Source organism: Pristiophorus japonicus, chromosome 1, assembly GCF_044704955.1.
Source record: "Pristiophorus japonicus isolate sPriJap1 chromosome 1, sPriJap1.hap1, whole genome shotgun sequence".
NCBI classification, from domain to species: Eukaryota; Metazoa; Chordata; class Chondrichthyes; family Pristiophoridae; genus Pristiophorus; species Pristiophorus japonicus.
In genome coordinates, this window is record NC_091977.1 from 253,354,599 (window position 1) to 253,378,000 (window position 23,402).

The 23,402-nt window shown below is 46.5% G+C and overlaps 1 protein-coding gene across 2 annotated transcripts in view; it reads left to right on the forward strand.

Moving 5' to 3' along the window:
• Positions 1 to 23,402, forward strand: part of zdhhc21 (zinc finger DHHC-type palmitoyltransferase 21) — a 170,940-nt gene that overhangs the window by 2,873 nt on the left and 144,665 nt on the right. For both annotated transcript variants that reach the window (XM_070871383.1, XM_070871373.1), the window contains exon 2: positions 21,545 to 21,762. In XM_070871383.1, coding sequence (XP_070727484.1) covers positions 21,606 to 21,762 — 157 coding nt within the window. In that variant the 5' untranslated portion in view covers positions 21,545 to 21,605. The remainder of the gene's footprint in view (positions 1 to 21,544; positions 21,763 to 23,402) is intronic.

The window sequence follows — 23,402 nt, forward strand, 5'->3', positions numbered from 1 at the left end:
TGAATGATAAGCCATGATCTTATTGAATGTTGGTGCAGGCTCGAAGGGCCGCATGGCCTACTTCTGCACCTATTTTTTCTATGTTTTATGTTGGGGGAAAGGGTGGGTGGGGAGTCTGGTTTGCCACACGCTCCTTTCGCTGCCTGCGCTTGTTTTCTGCATGCTCTCGGCGATAAGACTCGAGGTGCTCAGCACCCTCCCAGATGCTCTTCCTCCACTTAAGGCAGTCTTTGGCCAGGAACTCCCAGGTGTCAGTGGGGATGTTATACTTTATCAAGGAGGCTTTGAGGGTGTCTTTGAAACATTTTCTCTGCCCACCTGGGGCTCGCTTGCCATGTAGGAGTTCCGAGTAGAGCGCTTGCATTGGGAGTCTTGTGTCGGGCATGCTGGTCGAGTGTGATCAGTGCTTCGATGCTGGGGATGTTGGCCTGATTGAGAACACTAACGTTGGTGTGTCGGTCCTCCCAGGGGATCTTGCGAAGACATCGGTGGTATTTCTCCAGCGATTTGAGGTGTCTGCTGTATATGGTCCATGTCTCTGAGCCATACAGGAGGGCGGGTATCACCTTGAACTTGGTGCCAGATTTGAGGGCCTGACCTTCGAAAACTCTCTTACTCAGGCGGCCGAAGGCTGTGCTGGCACACTGGAGGCATTGTTGAACCTGGTTGTCAATGTCTGCCCTTGCTGATAATTGGCTCCCGAGGTAGGAAAGTGGTCCATGTTGTCCAGGGCCACACCATGGATCTTGATGACTGGGGGGCAGTGCTGTGTTGCAGAATCAGGTTGTTGGAGGACCTTTGTCTTAAGGATGTTTAATGTAAGGCCCATGCTTTCATACGCCTCGGTGAAGATGTTGACGATGACTTGGAGTTCAGCCTCTGAATGTGCGCAGATGCAAGCGTCATCTGTGTATTGTAGTTCGACAACAGAGGATGGGACGGTCTTGGATCTGGCCTGGAGGCGACAAAGGTTTAACAGGTTCACACTGGTTCTATCGTTTATTTTCACTCCAACGGGGAGCTTGTTGAGTGTGAGGTGGAGCATTGCAGCGAGGAAGATGGAGAAGAGAGTTGATGCGAACACGCAGCCCTGCTTGACTCCAATCTGGACGTTGATTGGGTCTGTGGTGGATCAGTTGGTCAGGATCATGACTTGCATGTCGTCGTGGAGCAGGTGGAGAATGGTGCCAAACTTTTGTGGACAGCCGAAAAAGAGGAGGATGCTCTATAGTCCCTAACGGTTAACAGTGTTAAAGGCCTTTGTAAGTTCAAAGAAGGCCATGTACAAGGGTTGGTGCTGTTCCCTGCATTTCTCTTGTAGTTGTCGTGGTGTAAAGATCATATCCTTTGTACCCCATAATGGACGAAATCCGCACTGTGACTCCGGGAGGAGCTCCTCAGCCACAGGGAGAAGACGGTTGAGGAGGATTCTAGCGATGACTTTCCCAGTGGCTGATAACAGGGAGATTCCTCTGTAGTTGCTGCAGTCGGACCTGTCCCCCTTTTTAAAGATGGTCACGTTTACTGCATCTCTGCGATCTCCTGGCATGCTCTCCTCCTTCCAGATGAGCGAGATGAGGTCATGCATTTGTGCCAATAGTGCCTCTCCGCTATACTTTAGTGCCTCGGTGGGGATTCCATCTGCTCCCAATGCCTTGCTGTTCTTGAGCTGCCATTTTCTACCTCATGCAGGGCTGGGGTTTTGCTGAGATGGTGGCGGGTAGCATGCTGCCGGAGGGAGTCGAGGACACGTGTGTCAAAGGCAGAATCTCAATTAAGGAGATCTTCGAAGTGCTCCTTCCAGCGAGTCCTGAGTGCCTCCGTGTCCTTAATGAGTGCCTCCCCATTCTTGGCCAGCAGTGGGGTGGGGCCTTGGGTGCTTGGGTTGTAGCTGGACTTAACTGCGGTGAAGAATCCTCGCACATCATGGCTGTCGGCCAGCTGCTGAATCTTCTGTGCTTTCTCCACCCACCATCTATTCTTTACGTCGCGGATTTTTGTTGGACGTCAGTCTTAAGCCGTCTGTAAAGCTGCTTTGCTGCTCTCAAGTTGGGTTGTTTTAGGTTCAGAAATGCCCTGCGCTTGCGATTTATTAGCTCTTGGATCTCCTGGTCATTCTCATCAAACCAGTCCTGGTGTTCCTTGCTTGAGTGACCCAAGCGTCTCATCGCAGGCACTGGTTATGGTGGCCTGGAGGACAGACCAAGCGCTGTGGGCACTCTGCGTCTCGGAGTCATCAAGGGTCGCCAGGTTAGCAGTGAGGTGCTGGCTGTATAGGGCGCTCTCAGCTGGATCTTTGAGTGCCCGGGTGATGATTTTTCTGCAGCATTGCTTCTGCTGTCATCGCCGCTTTGGGGCTATATTGATGTTGATGACGGAATGGATTAGACGGTGGTCCGTCCAGCAGTCTTCAGCTCTTGTCATGGCATGTCCTTGCGATCCCTGGCTCGAATGATGATGTAGTCGAGCAGGTGCCAGTGTTTGGAGCGAGGATGTTGCCACGATGCCTTGTACTTGTCCCTCTGGCGGAACAAGTTGTTGGTGATGACAAGGTCGTGTTCTAGGCATTTTGTCAAGTGTAGGGTACTGCTGGAGTTGGTTTTCCCTACCCGCTCTCTGCCGATCACACCTCCCCAGAGGTCTGTCCTCACCGATCCTAGCATTGAAGTCACCATGGAGGATCAATTTGTTGTCCGTAGGGACGCGGGACAGGGAATGTTCGCAGCTGGAGTAAAATCCCTCTTTGGCCTCATCTGTTGCGTCGAGTGTTGGGGCTGAAGCAGCAAATATTGCACTGACCTGGAGCAACTGTGAGTGACACTTACAGTGACTAGCAACCTGATTTTTTTTTGTTGCTATTGTTGCATTTGTCCAAGTGGGTTAAATGAACTTTAGTCAATGCACTGTCAGCCAGTGCACTCTCTTGTGTAGGTATAGGCTGTGTGGGCATTGATCTGCTGAGTGAGGCTGTGTTACCTGGGGTTCAGTAAGTGTCTCTGTTGTTCTATAATTAACATTCTGTATAGAATACATACCTTGGTATCTGATGGTTTGTGTCATTGAGTGTTTCATGCACTGTCATTTTCTTGTAACGGCTGTGACCAAATCCATATTCTCAACATTGGTGCAATCCATTTTAAGCAAGTGTATTTAGACCTTTCTGAATTACTATGACCTCCGTAATTGAATGGGGCACTTCTTTAATAACCTAGGGCACCATCCACCCTATTTGTGTATAGAGGGGAGAGTTCTCCTGGGGTGAGTTCCTCCATGAAGGTGACTCCCATACAATGAGTGGGTAATGGGAGGAAACATGGACGAGAAGCCAGGAAGGAGGAAGAACAAACTAGGGCAGAGATGGCAACCTGTGCTGAGGGAACTGGAGAGCAGGAACGAGGCCAGATTGCAAAGGCCAAGCAAAGCGGCAATCGTAATGTGTTCCCTTTGGATATAATGGTGGTGCTTCCCAGAATTGTCACCAGGGCCCATTTATACAGCAGGGTGAGTTCAGCAAGAGGAACACAGAATCAGTAGGAAGGTGGGTTTCTCTCAGCCACGAGCAGATGAAAATCCCAGTGTCTGCAGAAAGTTCAGAGCCAATAACAGTCGGTGTGCCTGCATTTGTAGCCAGAACCAAGGGGATGGACCTAGTGCCAATGATGCGGTGGGAACATTTAGGTTCGTAGTTGGCGTCATGTTGGTCTCCCTGACCAAAACCGCTCTCCAGAGGTTGCTTTCAGTGTCCTGGTAGAAACATGGATTTTGCCTGATTGCCCAAACTGGATTTTTTTTAAAATATAGGAACAGGAGGAAGCCATTCAGACCCTCAGACCTGCTCTGCCATTCAATTAGATGACGGCTAATATGCACCTCAACCCCATTTACCTACCTTTGCTAATATCCCTTGATGCCCTCACCCAACAAAAATTGATCTATCTCAGTCTAGAACATTCCAATGGTCTTGGCACCCACCGTTTTTATTATATGCAAGTCTTAACTTCTATTTGTGTAATGTTAAATTCAGAATTTTTTCACATAAGTCAGCAATATTTACAGGTTATTGTGGTGAATTGATTCATAGAAAGATACAGCACAGAAGGAGACATTTGACTCATCGTACCTGTGCCGGCTCTTTGAAATTAGTCCCACACCCCCTGCCCTTTTTCCATTGCCCTGCAAAATGTTTCCCTTCCAAGTATTTATCTAAATCTCTTTTGAAAGTTATTATTGAATCTACTCAGGCAGTGCGTTCCAGATCATGGCAACTCGCTGAGTAAAAAAACACTTTCAAATCTGTGTCCTCTGGTTACCAATTCTTCTGTCACTGGAAACCATTTTTTCTTAATTTACACTGTCAAAACCGTTCCTGATTTTGAACACCTCTATCAAATCTACTCTTAACCTTCTCTGATCTAAGGACAACAATCCAAGCTTCTCCAGTCTATCCATATAACTGAAGTCCCTCAGCCCTGGTACCGTTCTAGTAAACATCTTCTGCAACCTCTCCAAGGTGTTGACGTCCTTCCTAAAGTGCTGTGCCCAGAATTGGACACAATAGTCCAGCTGGGGCTGAAGCAGTGTTTTATAAAGGTTTACAATAACATCCTTGGTTTTGTACTCTGCCTGTGTTTAGAAAGCCAAGGATTCCATATGCATTTTTAACAGTCTTCTCTACTTTTGCCACCTTCAAACATTTGTGTTCCTCCCATCAGCAGATCTCTCTGTTCCTGCAACCCCATTAAAATTGTTCCATTTAGGATATTTTGCCTCTCCTCACTTTTCCTACCAAGATGCATAATTTCACACTTTTCTGTGTTAAGTTGTATCTGCCAAGTGTTTGCCCACATGAAGGGTTAATAATTACTAAAAAGGGGAGGGGGAATTGTTCTGTACAATCTATAATAATTCAGGTTATTGTGAGTCGAAGACTTTCTACTAGCCCCAAGGGGTTAGTCGTTGTTTCATTCGCACAGCCAGAGTCTTAGATCAGGACGTGTGGAAGTCTTCTACCATCACAGGCCAGTAACATTGATTGACAATTCAGTGAGCCGAGCCTTCTCTTCCTCCCCCCACCCCCACACTCAGACTTAAAACAGAGGACAGAGATTGATCTCTCTCACACACGCAGGCACATACTCACACAAAGCTGTGTGCTAGGAGGCAGCAGCAGAAAATTGCCTGCATTTTAAAAAGGTTTGAACCAGCTCGCTTGCAATAGCTTGGCTAGAGAAGTGAGCCTTTGATTATAGTGTCGATATGTTGTATCTTAATCATTTTCCATAGCTGAGATGTGCAGGAAATGTATTGTTTTCTCTGTGAAAACTAAATAGTTCATTGACGAATTTTAAAATAAACCAGTTGTTGGTTTGAAGTTGTGATTCATCTCAATACAATGCTTTTCAGTTCATCTTCCGTAATGAGAGGCAAACATACAGGGTGGCACGTGTGATATTTCAGTAGCTGAGATATGCAACAAAGAATTTTTGTTGATGATTTCTGGCTCATGCTATCTTTAACTGGATATTGGCCAGTAATAGGTACATTTTCAAGCTCAGTGGATGTGAGGTCCAATTATGGTGATGCTAAAGAGTGAATATCTGGCTTACAATCTTAAAACTGCAGCCTCGTTATTACCCCTCCCCCCTCCCCCCAATGAGGGATGCAGTGTGTTCGGTGAAGGTGACAATCAGGCAGATGCATCACGCATGGCACTGGCGTGTGTCTGAGGAACGTGTTGATGGTGCCATTTGAAGACGCTTGCTGAGAATTGGCGGAGCTGAATGCGCAGGTGTCATATTCCATGAGAATTGGGGGGGACTGGCAGTAACAGAAAGGGGGAGGTGAGGATGTTAGGGGAGTGTGGATGGGAGGATATGCATTGAAACGGAACAATGGATGATGATGAAAGTGAAGTGGGTGTGAGGAGTGCTGTGAATGCAATATGCTAGGCATGACTGAGTGAGAGGGGGGTGTACTGTAGGATATAGATGCATCCCTAACGTTCCTTACCTTTCCTGATCTGGTCAGGTCATTGAAATGTTTGCACCGCTGGATCCAGGATCTGACTGTAACACTCCTGCTGCTCCCCCTCCTGTGGCAGCAGGTTCTTCTTTCCCATGGGGCAACAAGACCTCCCTCCTGGACCTTGCGGCACCCAGCCGAACATCCAGGGATTACTCACTGAACCTGGGCGCAGCTGTGACCTCTTTGCAGCCAACTCCATAAATGTTACCCTTCCAATCCATTACGTTCCAACCTACAAATCTCCTCCCCCACTTCATTTCTGAACTGGGCCTTCAAATAGACAAGAGGAAATCGCATCGAGCGAGCCTGCATGAGTCACGATCACATCTAGGCAATGGAGGGGCGAACCCAGAAGTAAAATGATAAAGCACCTCAGTTGAAATCGGACATTCCTCTCTGTCCCATGAAGTTGTATGCTTGTCGCCCGCACGATCCCACCGCCCCCCCCCCCCCCAATACCTGCACCCCTCCCCCTTCTCCATTGCTGTCCGTGCGTTAGTATTGGAGCCAGTGAGTCTGTACTGTGGACATGATTTTCATGTCTTTTTTACGTTGGGTGAATTTGAATGTTTATAGATTTTATTGTGTTATTACTGAATTCTAAAAAGTATATATTTTTGGTTCATTTTCTGGCAAACCCCTCTCCTTTTCCTGACCACAGAATTGAGCCCTGATTTTATCCCACTATTGGCATCCCTCCCCTGCCCCTAGTAGAAACAAGGCAAGTTCGGGTCGAATACCTGTTTAACCACCCCCGCACCCCCGCCGACTTTACGCTCCATTGCAGTCGGGGCTTTGGAGTTGTAAATGTCCCCTTCAGCAGCTGTCGATATGCAAATTTGCACAGTGGCAGTAGTTTCAGTTCTGCTGCAAATAGTCTGAAATCTGCACTGCAATGTGGGCTGGGTAAATTCAAGAACACCAGATTGCACAATATGGAAATGCTTCTAGTGAATGCGGAGTATGATGTAGTTGTGAGGTCCAAAAGTACACCAAATGCGTGGGTAATCTGTAAGAACTCAAGCATATAAGGATATTACTTTCAGAAAATAATGAGATGAATTAAATTCTAGAAAGTTACAGGACAACAACAACTTCCACTTATATAGCGCCTTTAACATAGTAAAATCTCCCAAGGCAGCGCTTTCTGACAAGATTTAACACCGAGCCACATAACGAGATATTGAAGCAGGCGACCAAAAGCTGGGTCAGAGGTAGGTTTTAAGGAGTATCTTCAAGGAGGAAAAAGAGGCAGAAAGGTTTAGGGAGGGCATTTCAGAGCTTGGGGCCTAGGCAGCTGAAGGCACAGCTGCCAATGGTGGGATGAAGGAAATCAGGGAGGCACAAGAGGCCAGAATTGGAGAATCGGGGTTGTAGAGCTGACGGAGTTTACAGAGATGGAGAGGGTGGAGGTAATGGGGGTGGGGGGGATTTGAACATAAGGATGAGAATTGTAAATTTGCATCATTGCTCAATGTAGGTTAGCAAGCACAGGGATGTTGGGGCTTGGTGCGATATGGGCAGCAGAGTTTTGCATAAGCTCAAGTTTATGGAGGGTGGAAGATGAGCATTGGAATAGTTGAGTCTGGAAACATGGATGCTGAATTCAACAGCAGATGGGCTGAGGCAGGGGGATGGTGGGGGGTGGGTAGACGGGCGATGTTACAGAGGCGGAAGTAGGTGGTCTTGGTGACTGAGAGGAGATGGGGTCGGAAGCTTAGCTCATCATCGAATAGAATGGCGAGGTTGTGAGCAGCTTGGTTCAGCCTTGGACAGTGACCATGGAGGGGGATGGAATCTGTGACTAGGAAACACAGTTTACAGCAGGCACCGATTGACTGGCTTAGTTCTTCCCAATATCTATTGGAGGAAATTTCTGCTCCTCCAATACTAGATGTCGGACAAGCAATATGACAAATCATTGGCAGTGGAGGGGATGAGATTTGCTGGTGAGATAGAGCTGGGGGTCATCCATATACATGTGGAACCTGACATTATGTTTTCAGATGATGTCGCTGAGGGACAGCATATAGATGAGAAACAGGAGGGCGCTCTGGATACATCCTTGGGCGCCTCCAGAGGTAATGGAGCGGGAAGAGAAGCCATTGTAGGAGATTATCTGGCTATGGCTGGATAGATAAGAATAGAATAAAAACAGAAAGTACTGAAACCACTCAGCTCATCGGGCAGCATCTGTGGAGAGAGAAACATTGAGGCTGAAATTGCGGTGAGAGTCTTCCCGTGGACAGATGCCTTAGACCTGCAAAAAATCTACACACTTACCTGATGGTCCCGGAGGTTCAACGACTTGCGCTCCTGGGTCTCGATGCTAGGACTGCGTAGAGGCCCATGTACACCAGGGGTGCAGGCAGTCCGCAAGCGTCGCTGGGATCACGTGGGCTAGCCCAACCAATCAAACTAGGTCCCCATTCATGCTTATGGGGATACCGTATGTACTGAAACCTCCGGGAGGCGGTAACGGGACGCAAACACCTTTCGCCCGAGGGTGGGTGGCACAAGTGCCTCCACGGAATTGGTCCCATCATTGTGGGGGCAATAATGGCTTTGTACTGTGCCGCCCGCTTCACGCCTTGGGTCACGGTGATTATGTCATTGCCATGCACGCCGACCCTTTACCATCCGCGCCAACCCCTTTGGGCCCCGTGGGGCAGAGACTAGTGCGGGGCTTAAAGCTGCTACACAGGGGCCACGAGGATGCTCCTTAAAGGGGAGGGCCTTTGCGCCGCGGTCGCCATGTTTTTCTGTTGGCCGACTTTTCAGTCGACCCGACAATGGCAGCCATTGGTTCGGCCGGACTGCCATCATGCCGAAAAAGTCCCTGGTGACCCAGTGGTAGCCAGCAAAGCCAATGCAGAGTTCGCAGCTGCCCTCCCGTTTAAAAGAAGAGGATGGGCGTTATGGCGTGTTAGCGCTACGAGGAGTAGCTACATAGCGCTGGTGTCATTAGCGGCATTCTGATGTCTTCAGCGTGTTGCTGGGACGCGCGCCCCGCTACTGCCCCGGCAGCACCTCGGAAACGAGACGGAACGCCACGAATAGCGCTCTGCCTTGTTTCCGGGGCGTTACGGCCCAATTCAGCAAGGGGGGCAAAAATGTCTGGGTTTGGAGGTTACCACCCCACAACACTGGCGTGGAGCAATTCCGCCCCCCTTAATTTTTTGAAAACTTAGTTTGCTAAAAATAAACTTACCTAATTACACAGGGTTTTTAATGTATAAAATTTTATTTTTCTGTTTTGTATAACTCTTATGCTGGTAACAGCAGGCCTTATGCATGCTTTTACCAGGCATAAGAATTTCATGGGCATTCACTGGGCATAAATTGGGCAAATTGCCCAACTTCCGCCCGCAAATGCCCTTTTTCCGGGAATGCTTCCTGACCGATCACAAGTTCCGGATTTTAGCAAATGCCTAAACCCGTAACTTGTGCGGCCACTAGGGATGCATTCACACTTCATACGTGCCCCTCGTGGCCGCAAATTACGGCCCATAGTTAATCAGATTTGCAGTATTTTGTTTATGTTATAGATAAGAATGGAACCAGGCGAAATCAGGTGGATGACATGAGAAGAATTGGAGGAGGATAGTGCGGCTAACCATGTCAAAGGATGCAGATAGCTCGAGAAGGATAAGGGGGGATAGAGCATTACAGTAAAGTTACATAGGATGTCATCTGTGACTTTGATTCGGGCTCTTTCAGTGCTGTGGTGGGGCAGAAACCTGACCGGAGAGGTTCAAACATGGAGTTGCAGGAAAGATGAGCACAGATTTGTGAGGTGACAAGACATTTGAGAACAGTAATTTGGAGTGGGTTTGAAAGAGTGAGAGAAAAGGTTTGCTTATGGTTGAATAAGCTGTGAGGGCAAGGCTTTACATGATCAATAATCCTGGACATTGTGCGGTTTTGAGGCATAATGTGGTGCTTTATATCCATTAATCATCATCATAGGTAGTCCCTCGAAATCGAGGAAGACTTGCTTCCATTCTAAAAGTGAGTACTTAGCTGATTGAACGGTCCAATACGGGAATTACAGTCTCTGTCACAGGTGGGACAGACAGTCATTGAAGGAATTCTTTATTAAGATGGAAAGTGACACAATTAATTCAGAAACTAAGTCCTGAACTTAAGGAAAGGTAACTTCGATGGTATGAGATGTGAATTGGCTAGAATAGACTGGCAAATGATACTTAAAGGGTTGACGGTGGATAGGCAATGGCAGACATTTAAAGATCACATGGATTTAACTTCAGCAATTGTACATCCCTGTCTGGAGTAAAAATAAAACGGGGAAGGTGGTTCAACCGTAGCTAACAAAGGAAATTAAGGATAGTGTTAAATCCAAGGAAGAGGCATATAAATTGGCCAGAAAAAGCAGCAAACCTGAGGACTGGGAGAAATTTAGAATTCAGCAGAGGAGGACAAAGTGTTTAATTAAGAGGGGGAAAATAGAGTACGAGAAGAAGCTTGCCGGGAACATAAAAACTGACTGCAAAAACCTCTATAGATACGTGAAGAGAAAAAGATTAGTGATGACAAACGTAGCTCCCTTGCAGTCGGATTCAGATGAATTTATAATGGGGAACAAAGAAATGGCAGACCAATTGAACAACTACTTTGATTCTGTCTTCACGAAGGAAGACACACATAACCTTCCGGAAGTACGAGGCAACTGATGGTTTAGTGAGAAGGAGTAACTGAAGGATATCCTTATCAGGTGGGAAATTGTGTTTGGGAAATTGATGGGATTGAAGGCTGATAAACCCCTGGGGCCAGATAGTCTGCATCCCAGAGTACTTGAGGAAGTGGCCCTAGAAATAGTGGATGCATTGGTGATCATTTTCCAATAGTCTATCAATTCTGCATCAGTTGCTATGGACTGGAGGGTAGCTAATGTAACACCACTTTTTAAAAAGGGAGGGAGAGAGAAAGCGGGTAATTATATAGACCAGTTAGCCTGACATCAGTAGTGGGGAAAATGTTGGAATCAATTATTAAGGATGAAATAGCAACGCATTTGGAAAGCAGTGACTGGATCAGTCCAAGTCAGCATGAATTTATGAAGGGGAAATCATGCTTGACAAATATTCTGGAATTTTTTGAGGATGTTACAAGGGAGAACCAATGGATGTGGTGTATTTGGACTTTCAAAAGGCTTTTGACAAGGTCCCACATAAGAGATTAGTGTGCAAAATCAAAGCACATGGTATTGGGGGTAATTTACTGACATGGATAGAGAACTGGTTGGCAGACAGGAAGCAGAGAGTCGGGATAAACGGGTCCTTTTCAGAATGCAGGCAGTGACTAGTGGAGTGCTGCAGGGCTCAGTGCTGGGACCCCAGCTATTTACAATATACATCAATGATTTAGATAAAGGAATTGAGTGTAATATCTCCAAGTTTGCAGATGACACTAAACTGGGTGGTGGTTTGAGCTGTGAGGGGGACGCTAAGAGGCTGCAGGATGACTTGAGTGGAAAATGCATGGCAGATGCAATATAATGTAGATAAATGTGAGGTTATCCACTTTGGGGGCAAAAACGCGAAGACAGAATATTATCTGAATGGCGGCAGATTAGGAAAAGGGGAGGTGCAACGAGACCTGGGTGTCATGGTTCATCAGTCATTGAAAGTTGGCATGCAGGTACAGCAGGCAGCGAAGAAGGCAAATGGTATGTTGGCCTTCATAGCTCGGGAATTTGAGTATAGGAGCAGGGAGATCTTACTACAGTTGTACAGGGCCTTGGTGAGGCCTCACCTGGAATATTGTGTTCAGTTTTGGTCTCCTAATCTGAGGAAGGACGTTCTTGTTATTGAGGGAGTGCAGCGAAGGTTCACCAGACTGATTCCCGGGATGGCTGGACTGACATGAGGAGAGATTGGATCAACTGGGCCTTTATACATTGGAGTTTGGAAGGATGAGAGGGGATCTCATAGAAATATATAAAATTCTGACGGGACGGGACAGGTTGGATGCGAGTAGAATGTTCCCGATGTTGTGGAAGTCCAGAACCAGGGGACACAGTCTTAGGATAAGTATTCGGCCGTTTAGGACCGAGATGAGGAGAAACTTCTTCACTCAGAGAGTTGTTAACCTGTGGAATTCCCTGCTGCAGAGAGTTGTTGATGTCAGTTCATTGGATATATTCAAAAGGGAGTTAGATATGGCCCTTACGGCTAAGGGAATCAAGGGGTATGGAGAGAAAGCAAGTAAGGGATACTGAGGGAATGATCAGCCATGATCTTATTGAATGGTGGTGCCGGCTCGAAGGGCCGAATGGTCTACTGCACCTATTTTCTATGCTTCTTTGTTTCTATGCATAGTTGGGTTGGGAGTGCGGTTTGCCGCATGCTCCTTCCGCTGCATGCGCTTGCTTTCTGCATGCTCTCGGCGACGAGACTTGAGGTGCTCAGTGCCCTCCACTTGCTCCTCCTCCACTTAGGGCTGTCTCTGGCCAGTGACTCCCAGGTGTTGGTGGGGATGTTGCATTTTTCCAGGAGGCTTTGAGGGTGTCCTTGAAACGGTTCCTTTGCCCATCTGGGGCTTGCGTGCTGTGTAGGAGTTCCAAGTTGAGCGCTTGCTTTGGGAGTCTTGTGTCAGGCATGCGAACAATATGGCCCGCCCAACGGAGCTGGTCGAGTGTGGTCAGTGCTTCGATGCTGGGGATGTTGGCCTTATCGAGAACACTACGTTAGTGTGTCTGTCCTCCCAGGGGATTTGTAGGATCTTGCGGAGACATCGTTGGTGGTATTTCTCCAGCGATTTGAGGTGTCGACTGTATATGGTCCACGTCTCTGAGCCATACAGGAGGGCGAGTATCACTACAGCCCTGTAGACCATGAATTGGTGCCAGATTTGAGGGCCTGATCAGCACTGGAGGCGGTGTTGAACCTCATTGCCGATGTCTGCCCTTGCTGATAATAGGCTCCCAAGGTATGGAAAGTGGTCCACATTTTCCAGGGCCGCACCGTGAATCTTGATGACTGGGGGGCAGTGCTGTGTAGTGGGGTCAGGTTGGTGGAGGACCTTTGTCTTACGGATGTTTAGTGTAGGGTCCATGCTTTCGTACGCCTCAGAGAAGATGTTGACTATGATTTGGAGTTCAGTCTCTATGCGCAGATGCAAGCATCGTCTGCATACTATAGCTCAACGATAGAGGATGGGACCGTTTTGGATCTGGCCTGGAGACGACGAAGGTTGAACAGGTTCCACTGGTTCTATAGTTTAGTTCCACTCCAGCGAGGAGTTTGTTGAGTGTGAGATGGAGCATTGCAGTGAGGAAGATCGAAAAGAGGATTGGCGTGATGACACAGCCCTGCTTGACCCTGCTCCGGATGTTGATTGGGTCTGTGGTGGATCCGTTGGTCAGGATCACGGCTTGTATGTCGTCATAGAGCAGGCGGAGAATGGCAACAAACGTTTGGGGGCAGCTGAAACGGAGGAGGACGCCTCATAGTCCCTCGTTGTTAACAGTGTCGAAGGCCTTTGTAAGTTCAAAGAAGGCCATGTACAAGGGTTGGTGGTGTTCCCTGCATTTCTCTTGCAGTTGTCGTGTCGTAAAGATCATGTCCGTTGTACCCTATAGTGGACGCAATCCACATTGTGACTCTGGGAGGAGCTCTTCAGCCACAGGGAGAAGACGGTTGAGGAGGACTCTAACGATGACTTTCCCAGTGGCTGACAACAGGGAGATTCCCCTGTAGTTGCCACAGTTGGACTTGTCCCCTTTTTTAAAAGATGGTCACAATTACTGCATCTCTGAGATCTCCCGGCATGCTCTCCTCTTTCTAGATGAGCTCAAACATTCGTGCCAACAGTACCTCAGCGGGGATTCCATCTGCTCCCGTTGCCTTGTTGTTCTTGAGCTGACGGATGGCATTTTCTACCTCATGCAGGGCTGGGGTTTTGCTGAGATGGTGGCCGGTAGCATGCTGCTGGATGGAGTCGAGGACACTCGAGTCAAAGCAGAATCTCGGTTTAGGAGTTCTTTGAAGTGCTCCTTCCAGTGGGTCCTGACTGCCTCTGTGTCCTTGATGGCGTCTCCCCGTTCTTGACCAGCAGTGGGGTGTGGCCTTGGGTGCTTGGACCGTAGGTGGCCTTGACTGAGGTGAAGAATCCTCGCACATCATTGCTGTCGACCAGCTGCTGAATCTCCTGTGCTTTCTCCACCCACCATCTATTCTTTAGTTCACGGGTTTTTTGTTGACCCTTGGCCTTAAGCCGCTTTGCTGTTCCCGAGTTGGGGTGTTGTTTTAGCTTCAGAAATACCCGGCACTTGCGATTTATTAGCTCTTGGATCTCCTGGTCATTCTCATCAAACCAGTCCTAGTGTTTCCTGGTTGAGTGACCAAGTGTCTCTTTGCAGGCACTGGTTATGGTGGCCTGGAGGGCAGACCAAGTGCTGTGGGCATTCTGCATCTCGGGGTCATCAAGGGTCACCAGGTTAGCTGTGAGGCACTGGCTGTAGCGGGCTTTCATAGCTGGGTCTTTGAGTGCCCTGGAGTTGATTTTTTTTTTTTTGCGGCACTGCTTCTGCTGCCGTCGCTGCTTTGGATCTTTGTTGATGTTGGTGATGGAACGGATTAGGCGGTGGTCTGTCCAGCAGTCGTCAGCTCCTGTAATGGCGCGGGTGATGCGCACATCCTTGTGATCCCTGGCTCGAACGATGACATAATCGAGCAGGTGCCAGTGTTTGGAGTGAGGGTGTTGCCATGATGCCTTGTATTTGTCCCTCTGGCTGAACAAGGTGTTAGTGATGACAAGGTTGTGTTCTAGGCATTTTGTCAGGAGCAGGGTACCGTTGGAGTTGGTTTTCCCTACCTCCTCTCTGCCGATCACGCCTCCCCAGAGGTCTGTGTCCTTACCGACTCTGGTGTTGAAGTCGCTGAGGAGGATCAGTTTTTCGTCCGTAGGGACATGGGACAGGGATTGTTCGAGGCTGGAGTAAAATCCCTCTTTGGCCTCATCTGTTGCATCGAGTATTGGGGCGTACGGACTGATTACTGTGGCGCACTGGTTCTGGGTTAGGATGAGTCGGAGAGGCATGAGATGTTCGCTATCCCGCAGCAGGAGTCTCTGAGGCGGTCGACCAGCTCATTCTTGATAGCGAAACAGACTCCGTGGAGGTAGCGTTCTTCCTCTGGTTTGCCTTTCCAGAAGAAGGTATAATTGCCACCTTGTTCTTTTGAGCTGGCCTTCCCCTGCCGTCAAGTCTCACTTAGGGCAGTGATGTCGACATCGAATCTTCTAAGTTGCCGGGCAACGATGGCGGTGCGGGGTTCCGGTCTGTCACTGTTGGAGTTGTCTATGAGGGTCCTGGCGTTCTAGGTCCCGAACTTCATATTGCAGGTGTTAGGTATGGAAGAACTCCACAAGACTGAGTACTGTGAGCTAAAACTGATGTGACCTTAGTCTCTCTAATACAACTCCAGAGTGCCTAAGCAGCATGGCAGACAACCTTTTATACTCCCTTGCACAAGGTGTGCAGGTGACCCTTGGGCCTCCAACAGTTGTGCCCTCTGGTGGCAAGTCTTATAGAGTTACAATGTTTACATACATAACAGAAGGGTGGAAGATGCCTGTGCGTGAGTTCTTTTAACGTGGCGTGGCCTTTGCACACCAGCTACCACATGGGCTTAGCAGAGCAAGGATTTGGTCCAGTGGCATGAGGGTCCAAGATGACTGGAGACCAGGCACTGTTGTATGAGCCTACTTGCCAACGGCGGGATGCAGACTGTAAGCTTAGCGCTGAGCAGCGCCCTTTGGTGAGGTGGTGAGAAAACCGAGGTCTGACTGAGGGCAGGCATTGGGAAGGTCAGAGATCCACATTGTGGGAGGAGGAGAGGTCAGAGTGGCCACAGCCATTGTGCACACCATGTGCTCGACAGAGACTCCGCCATTGAGTGGGGCCAGCGACCGGGACATCGCTGAAGACGTGAAGGCCAGGACATCTCCGAAGGGTTGCAGGCCCAAGTGTCGTCGTCAGAATTCGGAGGCACAAGCATTGTCAGAGCTGGTCAAAGGCTCACCGCAGTTGAGATCGCTGGAGCAGCTGAGTCGGTCAGTGCGGAGTGAGTCCAGTTGGAAGGCCCTTAGTCGTAGAGAGGTCGACCTGGAAGGTGAGTAGTGATTGGGGGCTGAGGGTGGGCAGTGGGCCCTTGCAGCATGGGTTTTGGGGGAGGAATGTACTTTTGGGGGGTCGAAATTGGAGCCAGAAGTGGGCTTAGATAGTGGGAGGGGGATGAGGGGAGGGGAGGGGCGGGGGGGAGGAGGAATGTTGAGGGAGAGAGAATTGACAGATGGCATCCGATGGCCAGAGGGAAGGATTTTTTGGGGAGAGCTCTGTCGGGAGCGGCTATCCCATCCACCATCTTACCCATTAAACAATCGGGGAACTGCCAAGTTTCCAATAATATTAATTATGATGTACAGTGTATTTAATGAGTATTTTAATGTTCAATGTGGTGAACTTCCACATGTACACAACACACAGCTCTATCTCCGCCACCTGTACTGATGCTTTCACTGGCTCTGTATTGTTAGACTGCTTGTTTGACTGGGCGGTGTGGAGTGAGCCACAGCTTTCTCCATTGACTTCAGCTGCCAACTCAAACCCCTTTCCTTCACCACTGATTCCATCGCCTTCCCCGGCTACTGTCTTAGTCTGAACCAGACTGTTCGCAAGCACGAGATCCTATTCAAACTCTAAGCTGAGCTTCCAATCACATGCCCTATCCTTCAAAAAGACTGCCTACTTCCATTTCTGTAACATCGCCCGCCTACCCCCTTGCTTCAGCCCAATTGATTCTGAAACCCTCATCTATGTCTTTGTCACTTCCAATCTTGTCCATTCCAGTGCTCTGCTGCTGGTCTCATCTTCCAACCATCTGTTAACTTCGATTCAGCTGCCCCTATCCTATCCCGCGCCAAGTTCCGCTTGGCCTTAGCCCTGTTCTTGCTGACCGACATTGGCTTCTCGTTCCCCCAAAGCCTCAATTTAAAAATTCTCATCCTTGTGTTTAAGAACCTGTACTTTAGAATTTGTATTGATATAGCTCCTTTCATGGCCTCGGGTTGTCCCAAAGCACTTTACAGCCAATGAAGTACTTTTGAAGTGTAGTCCCTGTTGTAACATAGGGAACACAGCAGCCAATTTGTGTACAGCAAGCTCCCACAATCAGCAATGTGGTAATGACCATATAATCTGTTGTAGTGATGTTGGTTGAGAGATAAATATTGGTCAGGACACTGGGAGAATTACCCGAGCTCCTCTTCGAATAGTGCTATGTCCATCTTAGAGGGCAGATGAAATGTCAATTCAATGTCTCATCCGAAAGGCTAGATTATGTGTTCAAGTCTCTGGAGCAGGGCTTGACTCCCACAACCTTCTGACTCCAAGGCGAGGGTGCTACCCACTGAGCCAAACCTGGCACCCTAAATCCCCTCATGTATTTGCCACTCTCTATCTCTGTAATCTCCAGTGCTAAAGCTCTCTTTAAATAGAAGTTGTTGTTGGCTGAGACTGTTAGTATTAGAAAACCTCCCCTCAGGATAAGGTTATTAAACTGCTCTATTTCTGTTCTTCAGATTTAATGAACTGTCCCAATGTATTAGCACTGTTTAAGTCTTGCAAAACTAGGTAATGGAGTCAGGATTTAAATATACATCTTAGACAGCTTTGTGCCATTTTCCAAACCTGAGCCCGTGGTGCATATAAACTGTATTGGAATGCATAGCACAAATGTGTAACTGATTTAAAGAAAAGTTAAATGTTTGGAGTTGGCATTTTATCTTCACTGCTTGCAGTCGGTGGGGGGGGGGTGGCGGTTGTGGTGGGGTGGTGGCAGGTGGCTGTGGAGCGGGTTGGTTGTCCGTCCCCAGTTTTGCTTCCGTTAAAACCGGAAGTGGCAGGGTTTAAGATTTTTTTTTTTTTTTTAATTTTTATAAAATTCCCCCTTTGGTGTCCACATGAGTGGGGTTCCAAAAGAATCGGTCCAAGATTAGCTGTCACCATTCAAACTCACCAATGAGGACCGAAGGTTTTTCTGTGTTTGGGTTTTTGTTTTTATGATCCCAAATGTACAATTTGAATTACACCTGTTTTTGAAAGTGCAAGATCCATTCATTGGATAAGAAATAGGAAGGGACGTAGTAGCCATTTAAATGTCTCCATAACTGACCCAGTACTTGTACTCATTGGGAATGAGAAATGGAATAACATTAGCAACCTAATATGGTACAAACTCCTGGAGAAAGATTGCTTGCAACAGAGGGTATTGCCATAAACTGCGTATGCTGGAAAATGAAATAAAAACACTAAATTTACGCAGTATTTATCTTTTCATATAGTTTTACTAATTGTTGGACCAAGACCTCTGTCAAGCTCGTGTGGTGACTGGTGTGCAACAGTCACCATACGTTTAAAAAAAAAATAAAAAATCCATGCACAGGCATCTTCCATCCTTCAAGATTTAGTTCGGGACCTGGAATATTAGGTCCTTCATTGAAACACCTGTGAACTTTTTGATGTGACAGCAAGTCATCCTTGATTCGAGGGATTGCCTATGATGATGCCATAAACCAACCTTTTATTTTCCTATTTCACCAAGACAAAAACAAATGGGTTTAGGTAAAATATTGCCCATGAAATACCAATTGGTGCGACTCAAGGGCACTTCAGCACCAGAAATAACACATTTTGGTGGTTCTGAGATAGTTCGAGATGGCAAGATTGCCGGCCCACTGAGAGACAGGTGGCTGCAACAGTGTCAGGTGCTGAATTCAAGGCACCCTCAAAGTGCTGTCACATGATAAAACAGAAGGTAAGCTTGATTTCAGAATAGAATATAAAGTAACAGCCCTCAAATGATCGAGTGACGATGATCTAGCAACAGCTGAAACATTTCTATCAAATGTTTCTCTCCACTATTGTAATGGAGGCATTAAACTCATTTAACATAAATCGTGGAGAGAGAAATCTGATCTGGGTGCATTACAGTAACATTGCCCACTTGATTACAAACAGTTAACGTGTAGATAGAGCAAACATTCTTAATGTGTAAAAATACCACAAACTGGGATCAAAGTACTTGATTTCTTTTTGCAATAATTTTTGAAGTGGTATCATTGATGCCATCTGCTTTAATATGGCAAGTGACAAGATCCTTTTACAGTGAACCTTTCAATGTTCTGCATGTTCTAGCTTGTGAGGGAGTTAAATTGCAATGGATTACAGACTTACTGTACATGGAAGATGTGATGACCAAAGGAAAACTCGAGTTTGCTTCTCTGGAGCGTCAGTCTTGGAAATTATATTAGCTGCAGCTCAGAACAAATTCTCAAAATTGGCCAAGGCAAAGAAACTGATCCGTGTGGGTTTGAGTTATTGTGTGGCAGGACAGGCATATGAATTTGGTACTTGGAATTAAATTTGAATTAAGAATCAAATATTAACAGTACAAAAATATACTCATAACTTGATTAATTCTGGTTGCAGTATAGTAGCTATAGTAAAATAACCAAGTGATGGTTTATTATGAAATACTGTGAATCTAATAAACTGCTGGAAATCGGAAATAAAAAGAAAAAACAGTAGAAATACGCAGCAGATCTGTCAGCAACCCAGCTCTGATGAAGGAACATAAAAATATAAGAAATAGGAGCAAGAGTGGGCCATTTGACCCCTCAAGCCTGCTCCGCCATTCAATAAGATCATGGCTGCTCTGATCATCGTCTCCGCTCTACTTCCCTGCTCACTCCCCAAACCTTTTCCTAAAACATTCGCCTACTTTTTTGATGACAGACCTGCTGTGTATTCCAGCATTTTCTGTTTTATTATTTATATTGATTTGTTGAAATGTTCCTTTTGATGTCATACACCGTGTCAGTATATTACTGCCCCTCTCTCTCTCTCTTACCATTCCTTACCAAGGACATCTAGTAGTAGGCTGCTTCATTGTGCACTGTGGGTACAGCACATGGCTTCTGCTCAGCACTTGTCCCTTATGACACCACCAGTGCCGTGAGCATTTGAAAGTTGAAGATTTACTCCAGATCTCGGATGATTCACATTACAATACATTATGCTGTTCAGCTTTACTCTGGTAATTTGTACTACAGCATCAGTTTGATAACTTGGGTTTCTGCAAGTCTTGCTCTTTTTCCCCATCAGTTTCTCTTCGACCATCCATATTAAAACATACAATAACATGAAATAGGAGCAGGAGTAGACTATTTGGTCCCTCAAACCTGCTGTGCCATTCAATAAGATCATGGCTGATCTGACCCTCACACCCACCTTTGATGTAGCCTATACAGTAAAGCAACAGATGTGAAGTGAGGTTAGCATTTAGGGGAATAGTAGCAGAGATTAGAATGAAAGTAATTTTATTAGGTGAGATAGATTGAGAGCTGGCTATTGCATTGATAGCACTGACAGTGAGAGGAGTTGCTGGGAGCATTTTGGTTGAGCCATGATGCTACATTGAATTTGTTTTCAGTCAAGGTCTCTCATGGCAGTGTTGCCGGTGAAGTGTGGACAGCATGGCCAGAGCAGAGGCTGCCACGGAGAGTGGAAAGTCAGGGATTGGTCGAAATCAGTGCAGAATATTGAGGTAGCGGTGGGAAGTGACAAAGTTGAGGCTGCGTGCAGAGAGTGGCAAAGTTGCTAGCGAAGTAAGGAGGTAATGGTAGAGAATGGAGTAGCAGAGGCAGGAGACTTTCAGGACCATGAAAGGTTATGATCAGGAAAACAATTCTGGATTGTGTGCCAGGTCGGTAAATCGGAATGAGAGGACAGAAACCGGAGCTGATTTAAAAAATAAATTGTTCATGGGATGTGGACGAAGCGAGACCAGCTTTTAATGCCCACCCCTGAATCATTAGTCCAGATCTCTGGGTTACTAGTCCAGTAACAACAACAAAATGTAGAGGGGAGATTCGAAAAAAGGCTTTCACAGAGGGTGATTCAAATGTGCAATTTTCTGCCACAAACAGGTGTTGAAACAGAATCAATAAATTATTTTAGAAAGGAACTAGTTTGAAAAAGATGGACACTAAAGGGTATGAGGAGTGAACAGGATACTGAAACTAAACTCATAGACTCGTAGACAAGAACCCTAATGCAGACTTCATGGGCTGAATGACTTGTTTCTGTGCTGGAATATTTTAAAAAAGCATGATGTCTGGTTAAATATCTCTTGGTAATAAAAAATGGACATGAGATCCAAGTTTATTAAAATTGTTTCTGAAGTATTTTTCAGCATCATACCCTTGAATTTTCAGACTAACTTAAAATACCTCCTGTATTTATTGTGCAGGGGATCTTTCATGGGTTTTTCTTCTCCATGTAAATGTCTGCTGTTTGTACAACCTGTGATGAAAGGACCAGGTATGAGAGATATTTAATGATAGATAATTAGACTGTTCACGCAAAAAATTAGGGTTCATTTATGGACAGCCAACAAATGTTCTGAATTATTTTTTTATAACTTTTTTTTTCTAGGAGCAGGACACAGCATGTAATTCATGAAATTCCAGCTGGCAACCACTGAGGCAACCTTTCTATGATGGGGCTCCGCATTCACTTAGTCTACGACCCACAGGGCTGGTTTTGTGTCGGTATAATCGCTTTCGTTTGGTTTTATAATACATTCTACATTCCCAAACTGATACTCTTCCCTCACTATGAAGAGGAGCATATTCCAGCTGCTGTGATAGTGGGTAAGTAGCAATGGTTCATTTGCTCCTCTTTAACTGGACATTAATATAATTGCAGTTTAATTAATAACTCCCAGGGTGCCAGTATACGAGGAACAGAAGAAAATTACAATGCGCCATCCTTCCATTTAGATCGGTCCTGTGTATGGTGGCTATTCATTCCCAAGCTCCGTATCAGAAAGGATCAGAGCCAGTCTATGGGAGAATTGAGTTGGATTATTTATCTTTTGACTAGCTGATTTTCAAGTGTGATTAGTCTCTGGGAGAAAGTACACATCTGTTTGGTGATGTTGGGGGTTCCTGAACACATTGCAGCACTGGTGACATTTTAATTAGAATATTGATTTTTGAATTTTCTTTTGCTTCTTTGCGAATCATTTTTCAAGAAGAGCCAGAATTATTATATACATGAAATTAAAATTTTAATGGATCAGACTTGGACTTGACTTTGGATCTTTGTCAGTCAGGAATACAACCTCTGCACGATCCTGTTATCTTACAGTGCCATCTCATTTCCTGGCAAAGATGTGGAACAGAATTGATGGACTGCACTGTGCATCTCTCTCTGTCACTGACTCCAGAGCCATGTATGTCCTGAGCAAATTGACAAACTCAGAGCAAACTTTTTAAAAAAGACACTCCAGCAAGAAGTAGCAATGTATAATCTAGCTCTGGTAACTGCCAAAGCCATGGGCTCAGTTTTCTCCAATGCAGTTTTTTTTGTGTATTACAAGAGTTACAATTGTTTTTCTTGGCCCCGACTACTCCAAAAAAATAACAATCAAGTTTCCCCGTTCTCATATTTTTAAAATTGGCATCGCGCAGCCTGTCCTTTAGCTTCGGAAGGTCGCGCCTAATATCTGCGCCGAAAAGACGATGACCCATCTTCAGCGCATGCACGAAAAAAAAATGTTTTTTTACGTGAGTGCTATGGGTGCGCATGCCCAGTACACCTCCCGGCCTGCATTCGGCCATTTTTAAAGAGCTAGTTGTGTGTGAAAACTTTAATTCTCAATGGAAAAATCGGAGCTGCAATATGCAACGCGGCTCAATGACTAAGAATTTCTCACAGGACGACGTGGAGGCACTGGTTACTGTAATTGAGGCCAGATGGCATGAGCTGGACACCAGCAGAGCTCACATAAAAGTTTCACCAAAAGAAATGAAGAAACACTGGAACCAATTTGCAGAAGATTACTGTGCAATGGTGACCACCCTGAAGTCTGGAGGCCAGTGCAAAAAGAAATGTCAGGACCTTGGTTAAATAGTTAGTGTAAGTAATATTTTCATTTATTCACTGGAATTGCAATTGTAAATATGACCATCTGTATGTCCCACCCAGCAGAAAGACACCCTCTCTGAAAAGTTATATTTTCATCTTTGCAGAGGAAGGTAGCTCAAAATAAAAGGGAAAGACCTCGAACAGGAGGAGGCCCGGCAAATCTGCACCCACTGACACACTTGGAAGAGAGGGTTGCTGCTTTGTTGGGTCCTGCCTGGAGAAAAGCAATCACCACTGCACAAGCTGGGCCCACACTTGAGGGAGAGGGAAGTCCTGCAAATTCCACAGTCTGGCTTTGCTAACCATGCTTTGGTTCATGGGGATGTCTCCGTCAGCTACGCTTCGATTGATGCAATGTGCT